The sequence below is a fragment of the Sceloporus occidentalis genome, unplaced genomic scaffold (genome assembly GCF_023333645.1).
Source record: "Sceloporus occidentalis isolate IW3139 unplaced genomic scaffold, rSceOcc1.0.p SCAF_3, whole genome shotgun sequence".
NCBI classification, from domain to species: Eukaryota; Metazoa; Chordata; class Lepidosauria; order Squamata; family Phrynosomatidae; genus Sceloporus; species Sceloporus occidentalis.
This window is the reverse complement of record NW_028316983.1, coordinates 144,832,765-144,859,700: the sequence shown is the minus strand read 5'-3', so window position 1 is coordinate 144,859,700 and position 26,936 is coordinate 144,832,765. Positions and strand designations below refer to the sequence as shown.

The window sequence follows — 26,936 nt, the reverse complement described above, 5'->3', positions numbered from 1 at the left end:
AAAGACTAGAAAAGTTGTTTTCACAATGACTTCAAGGAACACAGCTGAAAAACTGAGAGTTTACCATTTAGTAGTATACAGTCAACTCTACAGAAGGCCTAGATTGACAGCATGGCAGCAAATGAAAATACAATGCAAGAAGATCATAGCTACTTCCATACTAATTCACAATATTTCATGACATTTCTGTAAGGGATTATCTACTTTCATTTATTCTCTAGAGGCTGTCCAATTTTTCTTCTGGCTAGATTTGGTCTGGGCTTGGGTTGCAGGTTTAGGCGCACAGCCAGATAATAGAGATTACTACACTGAAGTCTTATAGTGCTGCAATTCCACTTTTACTACTCTGGCTACATCCCGTTGCATTCTGGGGTTTGCAGTTTAGGGAGAGGCATTTAGAATTCTCAGTCAGAGAGCTCTTAGGCATCACTAAACTACAAACCAGAAAATGCAGTAGGAGGCAGCCAGAGAAGTAAAAGTGGAATAGCAGCACTGTAAGAGTGTAGTGTGGTAATCTACTACATTAAAGGCATTCAAGCAGCTGATGCTTCTTTTACAGGGTATGTTTGTCATGCTAGATAACTGACTGGCTTCAAGAAGATGTCATTGGCCAAGACTCCTACAGAAAACAATCTCATCACATTGCTTTAGCTCAGCCTTTCCCAATCTGGAACCCTAATGGAAGTTCTTGTTCAACGTATCAGGAGGTCATGAGACTTGGCAAGGCTACTTCAGCAATTACTTCTGGGACAAGTACTATACCTGCCAAAATAAGCTATGTGCATCTCCTTTGATGAGTTCAATGATGTCTCCAATCTGGATATGTAGCGGAGGGCCATCATGCGGAGTTGGCTGTGGTACCCCACTATAGTTTCTAATTACTTGCATTTTTGGCAAACCTGAAACATTGAGAAGGAGAGACAGGGAGAAGAAAATACAGGTTGGTTAGCTACACCGGATAAATTATTTGGACAGCACATTATTTCATAAGAATACATACCTTCAAACCTTCTGATTGACACCTCTTACACTGTTTAAACAAAGTTTGGAAAAAATGCTGAAAAACCTTTTGGTACTAGCCATGTTGCCTGTGAGGTTCTTCTGATGTAGACCAAAAAAGTAACTATTGCAGGCTTTTGACTCCCAATTCATATAATATGAATATGAAGGAAAATATATGAAAGCTTTAAACAACCTGACTGACTCTCCAACAAGTTATTTAGGGTGGAGAAATGTTTGAACATGTTCCAACAGCTCACTGTATTTGATGCATGAACTGAGTAACGAAAGGAGGAATATTTCTCCCTCCCTTGCGTTTTCTGTATAACTATGGGAGGAAGGGTTGCTCAAGAAAACAATATTTTCCTTTAGGCTGCTGCTTGGTTCATAAAAGCACAGCATGCACAGTTAAATGGAAAAGAATCAATTTTTTCATCAGCTCATTCCTGTCCTATTAATTCTCTCTTGAGGCACTAGTCAATTTCACTACCATGGATGCTCATCCTTTTTTGAGAGTATATACAGCTCAGGCCCTGTAAAAATCTATATCTTAAGATTATCGTTCTAATTTTAGAGCAAAAGAGGGGAGGAGTGACAGATGTGATGAAGTAATGCTTTAGACACTCATAGGGAGAAATTCTGCAGGCTTAGCATCAGTCTTATTCATGTCTCGCTGAAAAGGAAAGATGTCCAAGACAACAGGAATCACAAACGACTCCATATTTCTGATATAATCCTTTGAAAAGAAAATCTCGTTTTTCTTAAGTGTTATTGGATTTACACAGTAATTCAACCTTTCAATTGTACTCAACAAGCAAAATAACTCCACTGCAGTATCATCTACAACAAGTACTAGGTAGACTCTCGGGTGAATTATGACGCTAACAGGGCATCCTCTAACACATGGATATGCAACCTCAGCAGGTCTGGGGCCAATTTCCTGCCTTTGGGGCCCACTGGGAGATTCATGGATTGCCAAAAATGAAAGAAATAAAACCATGAGTGGCTGGAAGTTTACTTCTGGTTTTGAAAAACCGTGATTTATGATGTGAAATGGGAGCTGGAGCTGTGGCTTATTTAAAAGGTGAAACAGGAGAGGCAGTTCACCTTTCATATCCCCCCCAAAAAGTGGTTGTGGGGGTCTGGGGGTAGGTCAGGGTCTACACATTGAGCACTCCATGTACTAATGCAACCAAAGTTTTTATACGCCCTCACACATTCTATTTATTTCTGAAATAATCTCCACACACACACACACACACTTGGTGGATCAGCACTGAGGAAGTTGGGGCACTTAGCCAAGACAGATCAATTATGATCAGAATCTGTATAATCCATTCACTGATAGGAGTGATGGTGGGTGATAGACCTTGGCCTCACACATGAATAGAAGTCCAAGATTACCTCCCTCTGGGAGTGATTACCTCCCTTTGCCCAAGGACATTCACGGTGATTGTCCAGCTATTTCCTGCTCTATTCTTCCTTCCTGGGAACTTCACCTTAATCTCAAAACTGTCCCATGATAGGATTTGCCCTATAAAGTATACCTGATTTAGTGCACATTTGTAGAAAGTATAAATTTTTAATGGTACTCTCCCCCCCCCCCCTTTACACATTTTTGTAAGTTATTCCCATTCAATACAACATTTTTGTGCATCACTTTAAATACAGTCATCCCTCCATATTTGCGGCTTTGATATTTGCGGATTTGATTATTCACGGATTTCATTAATATGTTCTCTCTAGGACTGTCTAGGTCCTCCAGTGCAGCTCTGTGGTCAACTTTAACGAAAAGTTGCACTAAAAGACCATTTGTAGCTACTCCAGTGCCATTCTATGGTCAGTGTATGTTGGACATTGACCACAGAGTTGCACTGGAGGACCTAGAGATTCCTAGAGAAGTGTCCTCTCAGGTAAAAACAGTGTTTTTGTTATTTGCGGTTTTTCCATATTCACAGGGGTCTTGTTCCCCTAACCCTAGCGAATATAGAGGAACAACTGTATATGCACTTTCATATCCTTTGTTAAAAATGTATATCTTTGAGAACACTTTTTAAAATGTAGCCATTTTGTGTTGGTTTCAAAAGCCTAACTGCATTTTGATTCATATCCAAGACTACAAAGTGAACAAGTTGCACAGAAACATGAATCAAAAGTATTTTTTTAACTATTCTTTGTGAACACAGAACTTTATTAACTCATCTGCCCTTTGTGAGAGCTAAGCAAAGCCATATTAAAGTGTTCCTATTTGCTGAACAAAGGAAGGTCACATCAGGTGATGTTTTACCTGAAATGTTGGCTGTGTGCGTGCAAGACGTGCACAGACTCATTTGGAAGTCATTAAGGAACATATGACCAAGGGTGTAAATGCTGATCTGATGGCAAAAGTGGTAATGTTCTTGAGTCACTGTCAACCCACTGACCTCCCCTGTGATAAGATCGCTGCTTAAAATATTTTACTGAAATCACCACTGTAATGCGGGGAGCAGAATGAGATGTGACAGCTTTTACAAGGGCAGCTTCTGTTGTGATTACTCTTTACGGAGGAATGTCCTTTACCTTGCCAAAGGCACAGGTTTGATAGCCTTGGAAGTGCTATAAGACTTTCTGTTGGTTTTGCTACTATAGATAGATTCTTTCAGCAACAAGTCTCTTCAACTTTTCAAAATTATTAGCAAATAAATGACCCAGTCATGGTTTTAGCCCCTGTGTTGGGTGATTATAGTTTCTCTATATCAAAAACCAAAGCAAAAGCAAGGAAGCAAACAAACAGGTATTAAAAACCCAGAATTCTAAGTTTGTATCTAGCTGCTGCTGCTGTGCTGGAATTCTTGGCAAACCAACCAACAGCTGCATTGTGACATAGTGAACATGCTTGAGCTTAGCAGCCATTACAACAAATTGATTTCACTTGCCCCTTGCGTGCCATTTTAAACCATCCTTTCAGCATTTAGGCATACATAGTTTCTTCAGTCTCTTGAACCTGCACAGGTTGCAAAGTCCAGGCTGCTACTACACCACAGAAATAAAGCAGTTTGATGCCATTTTTACTTCCATGGCTCATTGCTATGGAACTGTGGGATTTGTAGTTTGAAGGGGCACCAGAGTTCTCTGGCAGAGAAGGCTAAATATCTCACGAAACTATAAATCTTAGAATTCCATAACACTGAGGTTGCATCTCTATGGCAGAAATAATGCAGTTTGCCACCTCTTTACCTACCATGGATTAATGCTATGGAATTCTGGGATTTGTAATTTTGTGAGATATTTAGCTTTCTTTGTCAAAGACATCTGGAGCCAGAACAAACTACAAATCCCAGGATTCCATACAACTGACCCATGACAATGGAAGGTGTATCAAACTGGATTATTTCTGCAGTGCAGATGTATCCTTAAAATATTAGCTTTCAGTGAGCTGCGATGTAAAGATTATGAATTTTGTCTCCACCTCCACTGAAACCCAGAGAATGCCCATTGCCTCAAAGCAAACAGACCCCTGGCTTGGCCAGCAGCTGAGGCACTGAGCAACATGGCAGATTGTATAACAGCAAAGTGATAGTTAAATTTAGGCAGTCACTTTTTCAGATTCTGGTTTTCTGGAGTCACTTATGCAAAATTAATCAACAATGAACATCAAAATAGCTTTGTTGTGAACAGACATTCTGCCCCCTTCAGCAACATTTATTCCTTCCCATATATTCCACTGTATGATCTGAAAAGCTGGACAGTTTTCATTTGCTTGTTTGGTAATGTTCCATTATGATTTAATAGCTACTTTTTAGTGGCAGGCTAAAATATATCTATTGTACTCCTGTGATTTACTATATATAGTTTGAAAGCATGGGATGAGTCCTTCCTGAATCTTCGTTCGCAAAGTAAAGCCAGAGAGTGTTGCTGGGTAGATTTTCCAAAACTGCTATAAATCATAGCTATACATTAGTTTCAGTGCCAAACTGCTCAGTTTGGATGCTGCTCTCTGGACTGACATGTAAAATACATTTCTGTTATAGGTAACAATCAGACAGCCAATATGGTCCCATGATAAAACAGTCCACAGGATTAAACTGCTATAAGGAGTTTAATAAGCACTAACCTTAGCTCAGAAGTCAATTGTGTGTACATGTGCCTTCAAGTCACTTGCCAGCTTAAAATAACAGAATCACAGAGCTGGAAGGATCATCTAGTCAAACATCCTGCCATGCAGGAATACACATACAGATAGCTATACAGCCTCTGTTTAAAATCCTCCAAAGGAGGAGAGTCCACCACATTCCAAGGGAGTGTGTTCTTCTGTTGAACAGCTCCTACTGTCAGGAAGGTCTTCCTAATGTTGAATTGGAATATCTTTTCCTGTAGTTTGACCCCATTGCTCTGGGTCCTATTCTCTGGAGCTACAGAAAACAAATTTGCTCTATCTTCAGTATGACTCACCTTCAAATATTCAAACAGGGTTATCATATGACCTTTTAACCTTCTCTTCTCTGGGCTAAACGTAACCTTTTGGCTGAAGAGCGGGGTATAAATAAATATATTATTATTATTATTATTATTATTATTCATACCCAGCTCCCTAAGTCTCTCCTCCTAAGGCATGGTTTCCAGACCTTTCACCATTTTGGTCACCCTCCCCTGGGCATGCTCCAACTTTTCAACATCCTTTTGAATTGTGATGCCCAGAACTGGATGCAGTATTCCAGGTGAGGTCTGACCAGAGCAGAATAAAGTAATACTATTACTTCCTTCAGTCTACAAGACTTATGCAAACTCTATAAATTTCATAGGGTTTTACTGTATTAAGCAAGGTATATTCAAGAGGCAGTTTTGCCACTTCCTTCCACTGAAATATAGCCTACAGTACCTGGTATTCAATGGAAGTCTCCCATCCAAGTTCTAACCAGATCAGAGAGGATCTGGTGCCTATGTGGGTATTTAGGCACAGAGGCCAATTTAAAAAAAAACTATTAGCACAACAGAAAAGAGCATAACTCTCCTTTATTCCATTAAAAAAACCCTTTTCAGAAAATATTTTGTAGTACTGAGCTGGCAACTGTATGTTTGTTGTTGTTGTTGTTGTTGTTGTGTGCCTTCAAGTGGTTTCCAGCTTATGGTGACTCTAAGGCGGGCTCTATCATAAGATTTTCTTTGCAAGATACGTGTATTCAGAAGAGCTTTGCCATTGTCTTACCCTGAGGCTGAGATCATTATGATAGGTGTCTAATTTTCCTTCCTGAAGAAAGCAACAAGGAATTTTAGAAGTGTTCTTCTTGCTGCAAGAAAGTTTTTGAAAACTGCTGTTTTTGATTACTATTCACAGTTCAGCACTTTGTGCAAAAATTACATGTGCAAAAAATACTGTTTTTTGTCAAAACCATGTGCTAATTTTTTAATGAAATAAGTCCTGAAGTGCAGAGTTTTGTCAGTCTAAGATTTCTTCTCATCAGGGTTGCTTAACATGTATTTGACCATTTTTTGAATATTTTTTAAAATATTCTTCTCATCTTTTACTTTGTGAACAGAATGTTGGATTAGACAGGCCTTTGGTATGAGCCATCATGCCTCTTCATATGGTCTTATGAAAGGCATCTATTTGTAATGTGGAACATTTAGAGTATATTTCCCTTTTCTTTATTTTTAAAATTTATTTATTTCATTTATAGCCCACTTTTCTCCAAAAATAGGACCCAAAGCCTATATGAAGTTAGAACTAGTTAAAAAAATGTGTGACACAAAAATTAAGAGCACACCTACTGTACATCCTTCTAACCCAATCAGCTAAAGGCTGGTGGTCTGGTTAAATACATAGTACAAGACCATTTCTGATTAAAAGTTTGTGTATAGAAAACATAAGTAATCCTCCTTGTATCATATTCAATCCAGGTTGTGAAAACTGTTCTACAGATGTATTATGCTGGTTCTGCTCAGTTATAATGTGTATCAAAATATGTTTCACCTTCAAACCCAATGAACATTCATTCTCCATTCTCAAAATATGTTAAAATCTTTAACGTAAATGGAATATTTCTGACTCATACACTGCCTGCTCACCCAAGGTTTCAGCATCTACAGACATTTGAAAATTGCCTGTATTGATTACAGATACAGAACCAGTGTTTCTGGAAGTAAAATACATTATTCATTATTTTTAAAGGTTTTTTTAGGGGGGTGAAGACACATCAGCTTCATCATGTTAACAAGCAGCCAACGTATACCACTTTAGTAGAGACAGGAATTGGATATAAACTGTGGTATGGTGACAAATTTAATGGACCTTTTCACTTATTTCTTCTGATTGGGATTTTTTTTTATTTAGCCATCCTTCTCTATATTAATGCAAGGTTCCAGCAAATATTAGATGCAAAGGAAAAGGGACATGGATTCCAGCAGCACTTTTGAGAGTTAGCTGGTTTATTTCAGCATGACCTTTTGTGGAGATCCAGCCACTTCTAAGATGGATTTAAATGGACCAATATTCATGAAAGCTCATGCTGAAATAAACCAGTTAGTCTCCAAGGTGCTGCTAGTTTGCTGCCTTTTCTCTACTTTCCCATTTCATGCTGGAACAGAGTAACATGCCAATTTTTTTGAAATGAGTGAAAATATAAAATTGGTAAATACACAGCTAAATACCGAGTCCGTAATGTTGAGGTGGGGGGAACCCATATTATATCATTTGTAATATCTTTTTTTTTTCAAATGCTCTAACTTAAAAGCTATTGAAGATGCTACTATTTTGTTTATTCCAGCCACTAAAGGAATGCATGTGAATCTGGTATGTTGATCGCTTGTTCATATACTCTGCATCTACACTGCAGAATTAACACAATTTGACAACACTTTAATTTCTAATGTCTTGGCAGTTTAAACTAAACAAAATATTTTGAGAGAATATATGGAAATAAATATTCATTCAAATATTGTATTACTGAAATATGAACTTTGAGATGAATCGTTTTACAAATTTGCAGATTAACATTGAACTAGAAAGGAATAGAATGGAAACCAAGATAAAATGTGTGTTAAGAGTTATTAAACAGAAGAGGATACATTCATCCAACCCTATTTCTAAGTATGACTTGGACTTCAGACTGTGAACTATTTATTCACGAGAGGTTAATGGTTCATGAAAGACTACATATGACACAACCCCACTTTACAAGAGACTGTTTTATCTACCACTGAAGGCTACTAACCTCATTAAGCACCATGTCAGTATAGAAACTATGAAAGCTAGGAGAAAAAAATTAGTGAACATCATGGAACTTGTATCTATTCAAACTAAAGCTCACAGCTGGCAGGGTGAAAGGTTACATTCCACAAGTAAGAGAGACTTGAGTCTTTATAATCATTCCCCACCATAAATCTAAAAGGAGTAACTAGGTAGACACCAGCTCAGCAGATGACGCATCAACTGGTTGCTACTTTGGAGTATGTTTAAGATTAAGGAAGTCCATTTTTGAAACATAGGCCCCAGACAGACAGGTGAAAAAGCCAACTTCCACATGGCTTGGGGGCGTGGTGTTTAGATGACACATGCTCCTAACCCACACCAAAGCCATGCAGAAGATGTGCCCAGGCTGTCTAAAGCATGCCAAATCTGGCCCAGGAAGGAGCAGATCTTTTTCACTCCTTGCCACAATCCATTTGGGACCGTGGTGAAGGCCAGATTGGGGCCATGTGCGTATGGTTGCCCTGTGCAAATGGCAGCAGCGCAGCCCCAATCCAATCTTTTTGGGCAGTCAGTTTCACCCCTTAGTGACTACCCCACAGTTTATCAGGTCTGTATTACATATACACGTATATATGCTATGACACTTAAAAGTACATTCTGGGCATATTCTGTGGCATGGTCGATATTTGAGACCTCTGTGTGGGAAGTTTCACTGAAAGTTTACTTAAGCCTTGGAGCTCAGAAGTAAGAGTTATATAACAATTGTTTGAAGAGCTTTGTAGTATATAATTTTGTGGCTTTCCAGTAGGAGTAAGCAAAAGCAGAAGGGGAGAGGGTCAGTTGTGGGAAATGAACAAAATATGGCCAATTCCAACATGTTTTTGTGGCTGTGTGAGTGGGGTTTTTTAATAGTTTGCTGTATGTTTTTCACTCATTTTTAATTGGCAGATCTGGAAGGTTTGAGGCCACAAAACACTTCCACACCAGTTGCATGCAGTATTTACTCACTCCTGCTTTACAACTTCTCAGACAGATTACCTAAAAGCTGATTCTGTAAGGATGTTGACAAAATTCCAATTCCCAATCCGTACATATGTAGTACTGGCCATACCAAACATTATATAATGATAAGCTCATAGTATACACTTCACAGAAAACCTCTGGTTATGTTAGGTAATGAATAATTACATGCTTCTAAACAAGGGTATGCGTGATTCACATATGTACATGGAAATCTTCTGACAATGCCACCTCACCAACAGCATCCAAAGCAGCCATTGGTTGGTTGCTTAATCTTGTTTCTTCAGCCAGCTTTCTTTATGTATCAGCTTTCTACATGTAGAACAATTTTGTACAGTCTGAAGTCTGAAACTATGGGAGGGGGTGATTTCTACTTCATCTGCTGCTTCTGAGTGCAAGGACTACAAGAAAAGCTTTTTAAAAAGCAGAATGTGTGAAACAGTTGAAAGCATAAACACAATGTCAACACATTATCTGTGTAAATGTTTTTGGATGTTCCTCTAACACATGAACACATGATAGGATTAAGCAACATGAATTAAAAAGTGTATGGTTGTATTTGCATGGAGCCACACTGCTATCTACAAATCATTATCAATAACACATCTATTTTAGTAGAGAAAGAAGGAAAACAAAAAATGATTTTTAGCATATACGGATATTTGTTTTCTGCACATATTTTGAATCACACTTTTTATTCTATTAGAAGCATTTGCCAGATATTATATAGATATCTACTGCTGGTGTTAACACAACTGTGAGTTAAATGAAGATTTGGTCCTTGTGCCTTACCATCTCTTGTCAACTGCACTTATAAAATAAACTAAAGGATCTGTAGAGCTTCTATTCCAGAGAATTTGCTCTGCAGAAATTTAACTATTGTTGGTGATGCAAACATTAGGGGGGGGGGGGACCCTACATGTACTGATCTCTAAAATTAGAAACTACAGTTGACCCTTGTTATCTGCTGGTGTTTGGTTCCAGGACCTGCTGTGGCTAACAAAATCTGTGGATGCTCAAGTCCCATTAAATACAATGGCATAGCAAAATGGTGTCCCTTATATAAAATGGTAAAATCAAGGTTTGGAATTTATACTTTTAAAAAATATTTTCAAGCCACGGATGCTTGAATTCATGGATAAAAAATCCATGAATAAGGAGGGCCAACTGTAGATTGAATTCAGTGGAGATCGGGCATTCATTGAAAAGGGGATTGTTGTTGCGTGTGCTTTCAAGTCATTTCCAACTTACAGACAGTGCAAGGCAGAACAGGGCAGGGCCCTCTCTCCCACCACCTGCCCCCAGTTCCTTCTTTGCAGCAGATGGAGACCAGTGCCTCCAAAGACCCCTTGGAGATGCTCTTGTCCCAGATCCTGCATATCCGGGGCACCCCCAGGAGTGCTGCTGGACCCTCTGGGACTATTTGGCCATCTGTGACCAGCCAACAGAGGAGGCCTGGGCAACCAATGCCAGGAGACCCCCTCCTCCTCCTAGGGTTAGGGTTCCCAACGGGCATGCAAGAATGCCTGCATGGGCTTCTGATGACCCCTCTGAGCCCTTCTTGTTTTTAATATATTAGTATATTATTTTAGCATTTTAGCATTCTTATAGTGCTGTGTTTTATCATCTATTTTTATTATATATGTTTTTTTATTCCACCCTTTAATGGAAAGGGTATTATAAATAAACATTGGGTATGAGTATGTGGAAAGAAGTATGAGTAGGTGGAAAAAACAATTGAAGAAGGTAAATTTAAGAGTTAAAGGAGAGGTAGGAAGGAAGATAGGAAAGATATAAAAAGAAGGTTAGAGAAAAGAAAGGTGAAAAGTGAGGAAAGCTGAGTGGAGAAAAGGAAGAATAAGACAGGTTAAAAACAAAAAGAAATTTAAATGGGAGATGGGAAGTACACAGATCTGAAATAATCTGAAAAAGATATAATTTAACATGAAAATGTATGTATATATGAAGAAGTCTATGTGTTTATGTTTGTAAAAGATTCATCAACAAAATTTATTTTAATAAATTTTTAGGCATACTTATCATGGTGTTTTCTTGGCATGTTTTTTCAGAGGTAGTTTGCCACTGCCATATTCTGATGCTGAAAGGTCTTGCCCAAGGTCACTGAGGGTCCTTAGTCCTTAGGACTGGAGCATAGCTTTGGCGCAGCTTCCAGACTCTTAGAACACATGCATCATTTAAACAGCATACCTCCAAAATGACCCAAAGCAGCTTTATTTTGACCTGTCTGTATGGGACCTCGGTGGGTTTTCATGGCCGAGTGGTAATTCAAACACTGCTCTTCAGAGTCCTAGTCCAACATTCAGACAACTACATCACATTGGCTCTCTTGAAAAGAGGAATGGTTTATCATAACTGACATTTAGATAGCAGTTGCTTTGACACAGTCTTTTAGTGCTAGAACACAATTGAATAATGTCCATACAAAATGCTGAACCAGAATGTCCTATCTTATAGTAGTCTACAAGCTGACCACTTACACAAAAATTAGGTAGAACAGTCAACAGAACTCTGAGGTGTTTTAGCATTCCATTTTTTAATTTCCCAATAACTATTATTATTGTTATTATTATTAGCATCATTGCCACTACTACTACCACTACTGCTCTTAATATTACAATGCTCACTTAAGAGAGCAAATGTAGTGTAGTGATGTGAGTACTGGACTAGGACTCGGGGAGACCAGACTTCAAATCCTCTTTCATCCATGGAAACCCACTGGGTGACATGTCATACTCGCTCAGCCACTAAACAAGGCAAAAGTAAACCCCTCTGAACAAATCTGCCAAGGAACCCCCATAACAGGTTCACCTTAGGGTTGCCATAAGTCAGAAATGACTTGAAGGCACACTACTAAAACAACAAATAGTTCTTACCTAGCAAACAATTTTGTACTGAGGCTGCACTGGTAGCTACTTTTGTACTGATGCATACTCTTTTCCATGAGCATAGAGACCTCCAACACAGTGCCTCCACACCTTTTAAAAACCACACCCCCTTTTTATAAACATAAAGGTTTCATGCTTCTGTTCACTGACAAGTTAGTCAATATCTACAAGATTGTTTTCACATATAGGACTTTTTTTGCAAAAAGGAAAAAAAATCATTTGGGTGGAAAACATTGCTTTGCATGAATGACAACAATACTAGTTTTCTGCAGAGCAGAATGTATTTTCCACAAAACAGGTCTGGTGCACAAAAAAAGGAAGAGGTCACAATTTTTTGCACAAAAATATTGTTTGCCTCAAAGGTCCCAAAATGCAAAAACTATACAAACCCTCTGGAAAATTGTTAAAAATAGATGTGCTATTGTATGTGAAAACAAAGTAAGTGAAGATTGATATCCTCAGCTGGCAGGAGGAAAACAGATCTGGGAATTAAACCTCCTCTCCTGCAACAGCAATCGTCCTTAAGACCATTGATTCCTCTCTGCTATTAGTGGCAGAGAGAGAAATACCTTGATTGGGAGCTGAAACACTTTGGCAGAATCATTGTCACTGCCACCACCAGATAATTTATTCACCCTGTTTTCTAATCAGCCTCTCTGTATAGAGATTCTAAACAGCCTTCATATGTAAAGTCTGGTGACTACTAAGAACATGCTAGGTGTGGGGAGGGGAGGCAACAGAAGACATTTATTCATTATACTGAACCATGTATCATTAATTTTTATATTTTATATTTTATAATGGAATAGCAAATCATAAAAGTATGCTTTTAAAAAGACATAAAATAAAATAAGCTTATTACCTTGGTTGTCTTATTTTAAAAATGCCAAAATCTCCAATCAGATTATGCCTTTATTACAACCAATAAAAATATACAAAATTGCGCACAAGCTTTTGAGATTCCCAGATATTTTCAATGGGTAAGATGTTACCCCACCCCACCCCAAAAAAATGAAGAGGAAAAGAAGGGGAAGATGGGTGATCTGATCTTGACTGAAGTCATAAGACCTGTTTTTAGACTGTACTAGATGATAGGCAGATTTCTAGTTACCTTCAGGAACCCTGGAGGCTTGTAAATTAAAGGATTCTTCCCACAAAATAACTGTGGGAAAGAGGCAATACACTTCCCTTACGTGTTCCAGAAGCCATCCATGTCCAGAGCTGTTTGGAAACAGAAATGCACAATAGCTGATTTTCCCCCAATTTTGGAAATCTCAAGTTTGTCACCAACTTTAGAAGAAATATGCAGATTCCTTGATAGGAAGAGGAAAATATAAACATATGAAACAAGAAATACACAACTTTTATAAGAAATATTGCCTTGTTTCTTAGTTCTTCCTCTCTGTTTCCCACCTCTTTGTTTTGTTTTTAAAAATTGCCTAGTAAAGAGACATGGAGAACTCAAAAACTTGCAAATTTCTGAGACACCTGAGTTGACCTAATATAGGTATTTCCCTAATAACAATGTTGGAATGTATAGCTCTGCAATATATCAGTTTTGCTTCTCAATTACTCCTAAGGAAAATAACAACTTTTTTGCGTACAATTGAACTTTCTCTTGTGTCAGTTGAATGAGTTCCAGCCGGAACTGAATAGCCCTGCCTGGCATTGTGTAGATAGTCTCTAGATATTCTGAGATAGTCTCTAGATATTTTTCCATATATAGCTTTTATCTTATAGATAACTTACAGATGATGCAATTAATGTGATAAATGCTATATAAAGCTACTACTATATGCAATGGTGGGAGGACATGAAGGCTACAGTCCTAATAAGATAAAGACCACACAATAGCTATGTTGGATCCAAGCCAAATTTTAGATTTTCAGTACCAAACAGCAACACTACAGAACTATTCACACTACACAATTTTAGAACTATGGGGATTTTCACACAGAGGCTTAGAATTGTTAAATTGCTGGCAAAATGCTCCAGAAGCGTGAAGGTGTGGTAGCTAGTCATGCTTCCGAAGTGTCACTGAAGCATACCCTCTCCTCTCCCGTCAACAGAGCTTTTGCAGAGCAGCCATTTCTTCATAACGGAGGTTCCTGTTATTGAATAAATGGCTGATCTGTGAACGTGTTGTTGATGGGAGAGGAGAGGGTGCACTTCAGAAGCGCGACTAGCTACCACACCCTCACACTTCTGGAGCATTTTGCCAGCAATTTAACAATGATAAGCCTCTGTGTGAAAATCCCCTATGATTCCGATTTAATTACCATGGCAACTTCCTATGGAGTCCTGGAGTTTGTAGTTTGGTGAGATACTCAGTCCCTTTGGCTGAGAATTCTTAATACTCTTTCCTAAATGATAAATCCCAAAATTACATGAGAATCAAATAGAATCACAGAACTATCATTGTGTAGTGCCCTAAGAGATTACCTTGAAACCTTACTTAGAAAAAAAAAAGGATAGCATTGTCGCCCTGCCAGGCCAGCCATTTCTGTAGTTGCGACCTGTGCAGGAGCAATACTGTTTGCCAACATCTGGAGAATAAGAACCCCAAGAAAATGCTGCAGTGCCAAGAATAACCTCCTTACAGCAATCTAACTCCTGAGGTAATGGGCTACAGAATGAAATTAGCTGAAACTCTTGCACCATTTGTCATCAAAGGCAGACCCATGTGGGAAAGCATTAAAGTAGTCTGGTTTCAAGTCCCTCTACCCAAGAATGTTACTTTTTTTAAGTAAAAAACCCCAGGATTTTTATGAGGTGTGTTCTGCTTTAGAATGCTGTGAGCTGTATCCTTCATTTATACATGTAGACACAGCTGTACAACACATCAATATGTCACACTATTTGTTCCTATCAAATTTGATTCAAATTTCAACAATCTTGTGAGATATGCAGGTCTACTGTCTAAGTGTAATCCAAAAGGGCCCATTCATTTAGTTAAATAGTAACCTGAGAAATTAGTGGGAACAAAAAAACGTTTATAGCATTTCCCTGAAGTCACTAATAAATTCAGATACCACGTTAAAGATTAATCATACAAAGATTAAATATGGTTATGTAACATAAAGCTTTGTCTGTCCTAGACACATTGTTATGGGCATGACAAAACTCCTAACATGTTTACCACAAAGCCATTATCCAGGCAATCCAGTATGGCTGCCCTTGCCATTTGCATAGCGAGAAAAAAGTCATTATCTTATTGATAATTTTTTTTCTCATCGCCAGCCCTGCAATGAGCCATGTCACTCAGGTGGTACAACCACATGGCTCAGGTGACCAGCCTTGCAATGAGAGCCATAGCTCAGTGGCCAGCTGTCTGGCTGCCCTTTACTGCCACCGTCTCTGCAACGCAATCACAATGCTTCCTTTAGTCATGACAATGAGAGACAAGATGGCCTCAGAAATCTTGTGTTGCCACTGTTATGACAGCAGCAGAGCCAGCAATCTTTGTACAGTACATCTGGGATCCACATTTTTCACAGTGCTGTGAAGCATGGGATGGAGGATCAAGATGGTCCAAAAAAATTCCAGGATTGCTTGTGCTGTTACCAATAATTGTTGTTATGGGCATTCAAGTTGTTTCCAACTTATGGCTTGTCTAAACCAAACTTATCATAGAGTTTTCTAAGGGCTGCAACTCATTCAAGATCACCCAGTCAGTGTTCATGGCCAAGCAGTTCAAATCCAGGTCTCCAGAATCATAGTCCAACATTCAACACCAATAATATGACAGTCCAAACAAAAACAAATACAAACAAAAACTCTGGTAAGCATGGAAAAGAGAGGAGACATCTATCTCAGTCAAATGCTTTTTATTTTCCCAATGTAACAGAGTAATGAAGATCAAGGCCCTTCTGGAGTGCAATAAAAGCTCCCCTTACCTGGCCCTCCATATGAAACAAAAAGCAAAGTTGTAACTGCACACTATATATTAAAAGTTAGCATGAAGTTTGGTCCCTGCTCTCTAGGACAGGATACAGCCACCATTCTGCAAAGTTTCTTCAGCATGTAAGTTAATAAAGCAATATCCCCCCCATGAAAGATATGATCATTTAGCCTTCAGTAGTTTTCTAAGGCTTCCTAGGTCTTTGTGGAAGCAATACTTTGAAGCAGCAGTTAAATTAATATTGAATTAAATGAATGAGTCAGCTTTTGGAGGGAAAAATCTCTTTTATGTTAAAACTCGGTATCAGTATCATCATCATTATAGCAATCATATTTCTGAGAATGATTCTAATAATTAAAAATAGCCATGATTATTTCCAAAAATTACTGAAAGGGGGCAAAACTGGATCAGTCTTTTGACTGGGAGACTTGAGCAAATTAATCTCCTTGAGCGTACTCTATCAACTAATTTACACATTCAACAAAATCACGTGACACTCTTTTTCTGAGAATGTGCCATATGAGGGCTTAAACCAGGGTCAAAAAATGACATTTTTCAAGAATGACAAAGAATAGCTGCCCCAGCTTCTGGAGACTTAGGGGATGGAAAGTTTAAAGATGATCCGCACAGGGAAAAAATCTCTTCAGTGACAGCACAAAACATCTTTTTTGTTGGAGTCTAAATGACAACCTTCTCCACTAGGTCAAACATTTTAAAAATTCCAGTCATAGCTCTTAATCTTTTGATCTTTAAGGTGAGCTGGATTTCAGGAATGGCTGTATGTGTGACACAGTGGAGAACTGATATGGGAAACTCTCTGCAACTGAAAGAGGAACCACAAATAGATATAGAAAGGTAGAAGACACAAGGTTTTAAACCAATGCATCACAGTGAATTTAGCTGCTTTGACATGGATGTAATACAACTCCAAACAACTTTGAGAAACCCAACAGTTATTTATAAGACAGAAAAAATGCCAGTTGTTTACATGAGACCCAAACAGAGCTTGAACAATTTACTTTTTGGACTGCAGGCCCAAGAATCACCAGGATGGCATGGTCATGAGGATTCTGGGAGTCATCGTACAAAAAGTAATCAAGCCCACAGTAGACGCTAAACCTGTAGGATTATTGTGCAAGAAGGCAGCATATTGGTCACCACCGTGTTGTGTTCACAGGAACATATTATGGAGGTGCATGGGAAAACCAGTTGTCCTTTACAGCGAGGGAAAGACCAGGTCTGCCAGCATCATTAGGCCAGAACAGGTGATTCGGTGCTATAAGACTGATCCACATTTAAGTAACAAGGGGATTCTACTTCAGCTGCTTTTCCTACCTTCTCCTTGCCCTACTGTGAAGTAGAAACAAACAGTATGTTAGAGGGGAAACAGGTTTGGAACTGCTTCAGTATGTCAGCCAGGCTCAGCCCAAGATATTACACTGCTCTGAAGTGGAGGAAATGGCACCTTCTCCATGGCCTACCAATACAATACAATACAGTACTTCATGGTGAAAATATTCCAATTACAAAGTCAGTAACATTTGCTACATTTTTACAAGATCCAGAAATTGCTGCCTGAAGCAGTCCTAAGCCAACTATTATTAATTGGGTTTGGTATTCCATTGAGCTGTCAGATTTCAAGCCAAGCTCCTATAAACATAAAAATATCCATTGAGAATATTTTTTTTAAAAAAATACATTTTAATATTAGTAAAGGTATATTAGCAGATGCCTTTGAAGAAACCTGACCAAACTAGACCACTTCAACCCAGGCAAGTTATTATATACTTGACTATAAGTAAACCTTATGTATAGGGCAATGGCAGGTTTTGGGGTCAAAATTTTAGATTTTGATATGACCCATGGATACGCCGAGGGTAACGCTTAGGGTCATGTAATGAAGGATGTAAAGGACGAAGCAAAGGAAAACAATGCCAAAGCTCTTATAAAGGCATAGGTTGCAGGCATGAGACATGCTGGTTCTTGTCCTAAAACTCAGAGTGAATGCATTCTTTGGGGGAGAGGCACTGTAGCTGGCATAACTGCTACAGTTTAAATTATGCTTCCAAGCATTAAACAATGAGGTTTGATGGGAAAAGTATATCAGATGGGGAAACCACAAAGCTAGTTAACTGCTGCTGTTGAGTCATGTCACTTGGCATCTAGTTGGACACACAAAAGATAACTTCTAACCTGCAGGGCTCAATATAATTAAGCACAGCAACCTAACTGTTTGGTTTTAGTCTTGTTGGTTTTTGTTTTTTGCAAACCTTCTGAGCCAATTTCATTATGGGACTTAAGCTACATGAATCATAGGAATAATGGCAGTTATAAAAACAAATTCTGGAACAGAACATAGGTTGCATCATGAATAATTATTGGCCTAGGCCTGTGCAGTCAGATTCCCGTTGTGCCCAGCAGCCTGAATTTAGTGAAGAGACAGCATTACCCTTTTGGCATTAGGCAATAAAAGGGAAGAAAAACACAGACTGAAAAAAAAAACAGAATCATAGAATCATAGAGTTGGAAGAGACCACAAGGGCCAGCCAGTCCAACCCCCTGCCATGCAGGAAATCACAATCAAAGCATCCCCAACAGATGGCCATCCAGCCTCTGTTTAAAGACCTCCAAGGAAGGAGATTCCATTACACTCCGAGGAAGACTGTTCCACTAACAGCCCTTACTCTCAGGAAGTTCCTCCTAATGTTGAGGGTTAGGTTCTCAAAAAGTACAGCACAACTCTGTAAGCGAGACATACACTATTAGTAAAGCTCTCAACAAAATACCAATTGGGTGATATTAAAGCTTCTGAAGAGGCAACCTTGATCTTGGTGGGCATAAATGAATAGGGAAATTGTGGATGTAATTTAGAGCTGGTGTTTCAAGAGCCCAACACAGGGCCCACATATCTGATTGTTATCAAATCTATCTGCTACATCTAAATATGACCGCTGCATCTCTTTGGCCAACCTTGGCACTGGTCTGTGAACCCACTTTTTAGAATTTAAGCGAAAACTTGGTCTATCACACCATGCAGTCTGGTTTCAGTGATACATACATAGGTCCAAAACACACTGCAGAAATAAATTAAATGCCTTAGCTGTGGTAGGGAATCCTGGGAATTGTAGTTTATTGTGACACCAGAGCTCTCTGACAGAGAAGTCTAAATGTTTCACAAAGCTACAGTTTCCAGACTTTCCTAGCATTAAGCCAGGGCAATTAAAGCAGCCTCTAACTGGATTATTTCTGCAGTGTGTTTTAGACCTAAGTTGGCTATTTTCTCCAGGACCCAGGAATCTTAGAGTGTAAATTTGTTTGAATGACCCAATTTAACAAATATGATGCATTAGTTATGGAGTGGGGGAGCAGGAAAAGTTAGGCATCCATCTCTCCACACAAATCTTATTCCCAACACCCTTGCTTTCCAACTGAAAATTGATGATTGGGTTTTAGAACACAACCTGTCCACATGGAGCTCAGATGAGATAATCATCCTTCATATCAGAATCTGTCTCTCTCTGTGCATGCACGCACACAGTTCCTTCCATATACACCCATGGCAACTATGAATTCAAAGTAGCAGCTTATTACTCATAATGAATTATTCAAAATTAGGAACACACAACTTAAAGTGCAATCTGAACACCTCAAGATTCCTGCTACTCTTAGCTCCCAGGAAGATCAGCAACTGTTGAGAAAAGGCAAGGCAGGCAATCTTGCAAGATTAGGCTCCAAGGTTAAACTGGTTGCTGCACTGAAGCAGCAAACATTGAGGGAGGAGTTAACCAAAAGCCTGGAGGCTTCTTGAAATGTAAACAAAGTTTATGAGCACCACTTGTAAAAACAAAGCTCCAACATACACTGGGAGTTCAGATAGTCATATGACTATACCCTTGAAAATAATGTTAGGAAAGGGATTAGCAGGCCTGACAGGTTCTTTCAGCCTCTGCTGTAGAATGCAACAAGATTGAAAAGGTCCCCATCTTGTAAGACAATGTCCTGTTGCAGAAACTGTCTGAACTGAAAACTGGAAGTTCACTGCCACAACATTACAGCTAGGAGCATTACACGAACAGCTAAGGATGGAAAGAATATATCAAAATATTCAGAAAATGGTCAAAAATAATGTTTTTCAATTGTTGAGAAACCTTAATGAGAAGAATTCTGGATTGATGAGAATCCTCATAGGTCGGGACTCTGCACAAAATTTGTGGTTGTTTTGTGCAGAAAACAGCATTTCTGCATGGAAAATATTTCAATGTAGAAACATTACTGTATATACTTATGTATAAGTCTAGAAATTTTGGTCAAAAAATTGACCCCAAAAATCTAAGTTGATTTATCCATGGGTCAATGTATCTTAACTCTTATTTAAAAGAAGGAACCATCCCCTGGCAAAAAGCAATCTGCCTTGGAAGCACTGGCCCCATCTACTCTCTCATCTATCCAATCTTAAAGTCTGCTGGAATTTTGTAAGTTCTTTGACAATGTTTTGTTTTGCTTCATCTTTTAGATCCTTTGTTAGGTTTTACTCTTGATTTATCCGCAGGTCAGAGCAAAATCCATAATTTAGGTCCTAAACCTTGCTCTCGATTTATACATGAGGTCAACTTATAGTCGAGTATATATGATAATTCTTTCACAAAAAATGCAGTATTGGGGTATTTATTCTCTATAAAGTTTGTACATGGTTGATTTGCATAGAAAACAGCATTTTCTGTGCAGAAATTAATATGTTAAATATTAACATGTTATTTTCCACACAGATAATACTGTTTTCTGCACAGACAATGCTGTAATTAAGGATTTATTCTGCATAAAATTCACATGTGGTTGATTCGCATAGAAAGCAGCATTTTCTGTGCAGGAATTAATACAGTCCACCCTCTGTATCTGCGAGGAAGAGTGGCAGCAGCAGCGGCAGGGGAAAGGAAGTGAAAGAAGAGGGGAAGGAAGGAAGGAAGGAAGGAAGGAAGGAAGGAAGGAAGGAAGGGGAGGAGTAAGAGAAAGCGGCAGTGATGGGGAGGTAAAATGAGGAGGAGGAAGGAAGGGGGGAGGAGGAAGAGCGGTGGCAGGGTGGAAGGGGAGGAGGAGGAGAGAGGAGGAAGAACAGCAGCCGTGACAGGGAGTGGAAGACGAGGAGGAGGGAGGAGGGAGGAAGTGCCAGAGGAGGTGGTAGGGAGGGAGGCAGCTGCCTGCCACAGCAAGGCGAGCTTGGGAGGCCAGAGTGGCAAAGTCCCATTGTCCCCAATGGTGGCCGCACCACCATTGAGGACAATAGAACTTCAGCATCCGTGGGTTTTGGTATATATGGGGGGATCCGGAATAGATCCCCCCCCCCCGCGGATACCAATGGTTGACTGTATTTCTGCATTCAAATATTATTTCCCACACAAAAATATGCTGTTTTCTGTACAGAAAAAATGCTGTTTTCTGCACCAAATAACTACATGCAAATTGCCAATAGCTTTCAAAAACTCTGTGGCTTTAAAAGACTTTCTTGTAGCAGGGAAAAAAATGTTTCAAATTATACATCGCTTCCTTTGAGAAGAAACTTTGGCCTGTTACAGACAGCCAAAATAAAGCTGCTTCGAGTCACAGTGGAGGTATGGTGTTTCAATGATGCATGCGTTCTAAGAGTCCAGAAGTCGCACCAAAGCCACGCTCAAGACTGGATCATGGCTTTGGTGCGGCTTCTGGACTCTTAGGATGTTGCATCATTGAAACACCATACCTCCACTGTGACTTGAAGCAGCTTTATTTTGGCTGTCTGTAACAGGCCTTTGTGAAGAATTACATCTTTACTAATGGCCAGAACAAACACTGAGACAGTTTCATCACTGTAGTAAATAAGTGTGCCTAGTGCCAACTATGATGGAACAGATGTAGGACGTAAGCTGGCCATTATATGAGTTATATTAGTAATCCTACATACAGGAAACTACAACTACAGAAGTACCTAAAGACAACTTACCATTACTAGCATTACCATTACTAGCATTACCATTACTTAACCTACCATTACCATTACTTAAAATAAAGGTTCAAAACAACTGGGTAGGATATTGTGTCTTGTCGTGCCTGTCGCATCACACATAATAGTTTTATTAAATCAAAAGGCAAGCCAGCTCACATCTATGTATTCTGAAATGGCTTGAGAGTCAGATTCTTGGATTGACAGTACTGAGGTGTTGCAATCCCTCAGAGGAAAGAGATGGTGCAAATAAAAACCTAGCAGTGGAAGTCCAACCTGTTATTCTCCTGTACAAACTCAAAAGTTTTCATGCTCAAAAAAGGGTGAAACAAACCTGGATCCATGTGCCTGGAGCTCTTTCGAAGTCCATTCGGTCGTTTCTGTGTATTAGAAAGAGCACACATTAGGAGACCTGTTTTAAACCCCTCTCCAGTCCAATTATTGTCCACTTGCAAACACTACTCATGGTTGTACTTCTCACAGCTCACTTTGGAGAGCTTACTGCCAAAGGTCACTTCTTTGACTGTCAGGAAAAGTACCAGCAGTCCCTGCTCAAAACATATTGCTGCCTCAGGCAAAGTCCAAACAGTGCCTACGTCACTCCACTATTCTGAAGAATATTGCTGCAACACTCAGAAGCAAATTCCTGCCTACCTAACCCCCAGCACTGCCTGAAGCCAGCCACATCAGCCAGCTACATGACAAGGACAGCCTTGCCTTATAGATTTTGCAAAAAATCAATTGTTTCTGATATCTATTTGCATGTTTTGACATGTGTAAAATCACGGTACAGCAATTACAGATCAAGCTCACCACATGCAAGGGCCTAATTTTCTCCTCTCACAGAGGGACTTCTCATCATTAAAAGGTCACTCCCAGATTTACTTTGTCTAAACGGTGAGGCTATGGTTCAAGAATTGATATCAGAAAAAAACACTAGAGAAAACTTTTGTTTTGATTGAGCATGACACATGCAACAATGAGCTATCCAGGTGGTGCTATCCTGGTGAATAGGGAAATAAAATCTCAGCATGACTGGTTTTGACAGGCCTCCTGCACACTTGGGGAGTTGAACTAAGTTACATTTTGTTTTTTAAAGGAGGAGGAGGAGGAGGAGGAGGATTTGGCATTCAGAAAGTTAGCCCCATGTTTGTTCTACCTATAACCTCACTAAAAATTGTTCAATCTTTAATTTGCATACAACTAAGTTAATTTCCACCCTTAAAAGCAGGGCCTCCAAATGCTGAGTTTTATTTACATTGTAAATGTTACAGTAAGAGCCACAGAAAAGTGTAGGAAACTGGTGCAATTGCAAGTAATTTATGTATGCCTCTTAGATAACTTTTAAAAATGGCAGAAATGGGTGATGGTTCCAAGAAAGTGGACTCTGGTTATTTTACATGTCATGTCACATCAGTCTCTGATAGCCAAAAGAGTGTAAGTATCTAAAACCCAGATGAATATATATACTCATACTTGTGAGGAAACTGGAAGTTGATAATATGTGCATTTTAGAACATTTGATGACATTAAATATTTGGGTCCCAAATAGTGTCACCTACAGGAGGGGCATAAATTACCTTCACATTTTCTTTTCTCGAATTTATCCTACTACCCATGTTAGGAAATAAAGCTGATATTCTTAACTCCTTAATACTGCAGTAAAATGTGGATGCTAAAATGTAACAATTTATCTTTATCCCAAATTCTGGTATCTGAGGTTGGCAAGGTCATCTGGCATAATGGCAAACGTGACAACAGCCAAGCCTCTTCCATGGATGTCTCTAGAGGCAGGACATTATAAAACACAAGGTCTTAACCTATGATCCCTGGACCCCCTACAGAATCTAGAGATAAGTTTCAGATAGGCAGTGCTCACACTGCAGAAATAATCCAGTTTGACATCACTTTAGTTGCAATGGCTCAATGCTATGGAATTCTGGGAACTGTAGTTTTGTGAGAAATTTAGCTCTGGTACCAGAACGAACGACAATAAGCAGGATTCCACAGCATTGAGCCGTAGCTGTTAAAATGGTGTCAAACTGGATTAGTTCTGCAGTGCGGATGTAACCAGTCTGGAAAGCAGGCATTAAAAAAGTTTTCATTTACTTCCTGTTTATTACCTTTAAAACTGTCTTTGTTGGGGGGAAATGTTTTCAAATTGAATTGTGTTACTAATGTTTTACTCCAAAGAAGAAACAAATGCTGGCACAGGATGCTACTCTATATAGTGACTGTACAATGACAGTCAGTAGCTACATATGACACATTATGATATTTTCAATTCAGTAAGAGAAACAGTAGGCAAAATTTCAGGTGTACATGTTTGTGTACATTTTTCAGGGGCGAGGAGACTCATCCTTTTGCAATACATTCAGAAAGGAGAACATCCATCAGCCTCAGAGTCACATGATCAATTGTAAGAAATGTAATATGCAAACCAAGCGCAGGCATTTGAAGCAATGTTGTGAACTTTTCTCAGCCGCTTGGAGTAAACTTTTGAGGCTATATAATCTCCCTAGAAAACACACAGTCATCTCATACTTATCTATTATTAGATCGTAGAGCCTGAGTATAACTATGTATTTTACACTGTAGAGAAGATATGGTTAGACTGCAAATCCCAGCAATGCTAGCCAGCATAGTTAATGATAAAGAATGCTGGAAGCTACAGTCTAACATCAGGAGGACAGACTGATTCTGACTCCCACTGTAGACATATTTTTGAACAGCAATCAGTAGCAATTTGGATATACTAATACCAATGTTGCCTGAATCTTAGCAATTGAACCATCATACAGGTAAAATGCTGCATGCCCCATTACAAAATGACTCATGCATTTATGGCCTTTACAGTTTATTAATGATTAACTGATTGTTTTACACAAGAGCCATCCAGGATATGGGAACTCCCAAAGACAGTCATCTCACTAGTGGAATTCTTACTACTGTTCACTCTTTTGCAGAACACTGTATTTTTTTCATCTTATGTGTTAATAGCATCACCCCTCTAAATGTAGGGCACTGCTTCACAGAGAATGGAGAATCCTATGCAAAACAGGAAAACCACCTTTTCCAAAAGGAAATAATATTTCTAGTTGAGGATTTCTGAACACCAGTTTAAGGTGTCCAGGGATTAACTGCTAATTCCAAGTAAATTCCCTGTGTTGCCACTTCACTAGAGACTATATGGCAAAATGCTACTGCAAAGGGGGAAGAAGTGCTTTCAACAAAGTTGTAATACTCCAGTTCATGTTCAACCCTTCCCAGTATACTTATAAAAATTCTAAGTATTGCTCTTAATTATAGCAGGATGTGAAATAATAAATAGTTAAGTAATACAGCCCAAATACCTCTTTCATTTAACTCAACCTCTTCTATTTCAGAACAGTATAAAAGCATACAAGAGAACAAATCCAAAGAAAAGTCAAGAAGACTAATCTTGGCTTCCTTTCTATCTATGAAGATAATGTTCTGAGATTAACACCATCTCACCGAGTAAGTGCCCATTTACTATTACCATCTGGACACTGTTTTAAAGACTTGTCAGGTAGTTCTGTGAGACGGATTTAGCTTCTTAACTCAACTTTTTGGTGGTAGATTATTTTAACTCAGCACCCAGATTGAGAACTGCTGGACTCTATATTCATATTACCTCGCACTTCAGATGTAGCTAGGGACATTTAGACCACAAGAAATTCCTCCACTAAATCATGTATTGGCCCATAAACTGATTTAGCCTTCTGTACATTTTCTGCTAATGGCTTTACCAGTTATGAAATATGAAGAAAACTATAATAACCCCCTTGAATTTATTATTAAAATTAGGACATGATCCAACTTAAGTCTCCCTGCTTTCAACATGGGAGCTGTGGGTGCTTCCTCCATACCGAAATCAGTGAGACATGGTAGTGTTGGATATTCTGCCTCTTCTCTCTCTTTTTAACCTGTTTTTGTCAAAGAAGTTCAAGCGTGAAAGCATGAACAGCTTCATAGATCACAGTAATGACTGCAGAAAGGAGGGGGGCTGTCTCTATTATGCTAAAAGACAGCTTAATGTCTCATAAAACAAATCATTTTGAATCAGTCCTGAAATCAAAGGCACATCAATTCTCAAAAAAAGGTACACTTACCTCATGCTTCAGGGTCCCATGTTCTGGAACAAATGTAAAAGTTGGCATGGTCAGTAACTGAACAATCACTCCATTCAACAGTAAGACCTTGCTCTCTGATATGGTGAGAATACACGGCACTGCTTTGTTTTGCTAGCTGATACCTGCTTTATGCTCCAGTAGCCTGGGGCTCAACTAGTTATTTTGCAAATTATGTTCTCTAAGTTTTATTGGCTCAAGCAGCTTCAAGTTCCTGCTTACCTCTGACACATATAAAGCTGTATGTCACATATTTTGGATCCTAAACTTTCCAAAACTGTGTGAAGTCAGTGAGAACTCACAAAGGTGAGATTTACAAAGCGTGTAAATTTACACTGCAATTTAAATCCAATCTACAGTAGCAAAGATGATAGTTTCTCTTCTGAAGAGAAATACATCTGGAAAGTATTAGGTCAGAAAATGCAAAATCCACATGGATTTAAATGGAGAGTTTTGTTTTTGTTTTTTTAGGAAGCCAGGGCTTGCAAAACGGACTGGATTTAAATGGAAAGGTTTTTCCATAGGAGGCCAGGGAGAGAGAAGCAAGTGGATTTAAATGGAGAGTTTTTCTGACAGGAAGCAAAGGCTTGCAAAATGGACTGGAGGGGGAAGGAATTGGTTTTCAGTGGAGATTGGGGCATCAGGCTTGCTTGCTTTAGGACCTTTCTAAACACTACTGATGTATTGACCCTTATAAAAGTCTAGCCAATATTTTAGGGTCAATTTGGGGCATAAATTTCTCAACTTATAGTCGAGTATATACAGTACATTTCACACAAGCTATACACACACACACACACACACACACACACACACA

General features: G+C 39.0%; 1 protein-coding gene across 2 annotated transcripts in view; it reads right to left on the bottom strand.

The window, feature by feature from the left end:
• VAV3 (vav guanine nucleotide exchange factor 3) overlaps positions 1–26,936 on the bottom strand; it is a 208,634-nt gene that overhangs the window by 39,018 nt on the left and 142,680 nt on the right. For both annotated transcript variants that reach the window (XM_089516555.1, XM_089516556.1), the window contains exons 18-20: positions 26,102–26,124; positions 22,303–22,348; positions 763–899 (exon numbers count right to left, since the gene is read on the bottom strand). In XM_089516555.1, coding sequence (XP_089372681.1) covers positions 763–899; positions 22,303–22,348; positions 26,102–26,124 — 206 coding nt within the window. The remainder of the gene's footprint in view (positions 1–762; positions 900–22,302; positions 22,349–26,101; positions 26,125–26,936) is intronic.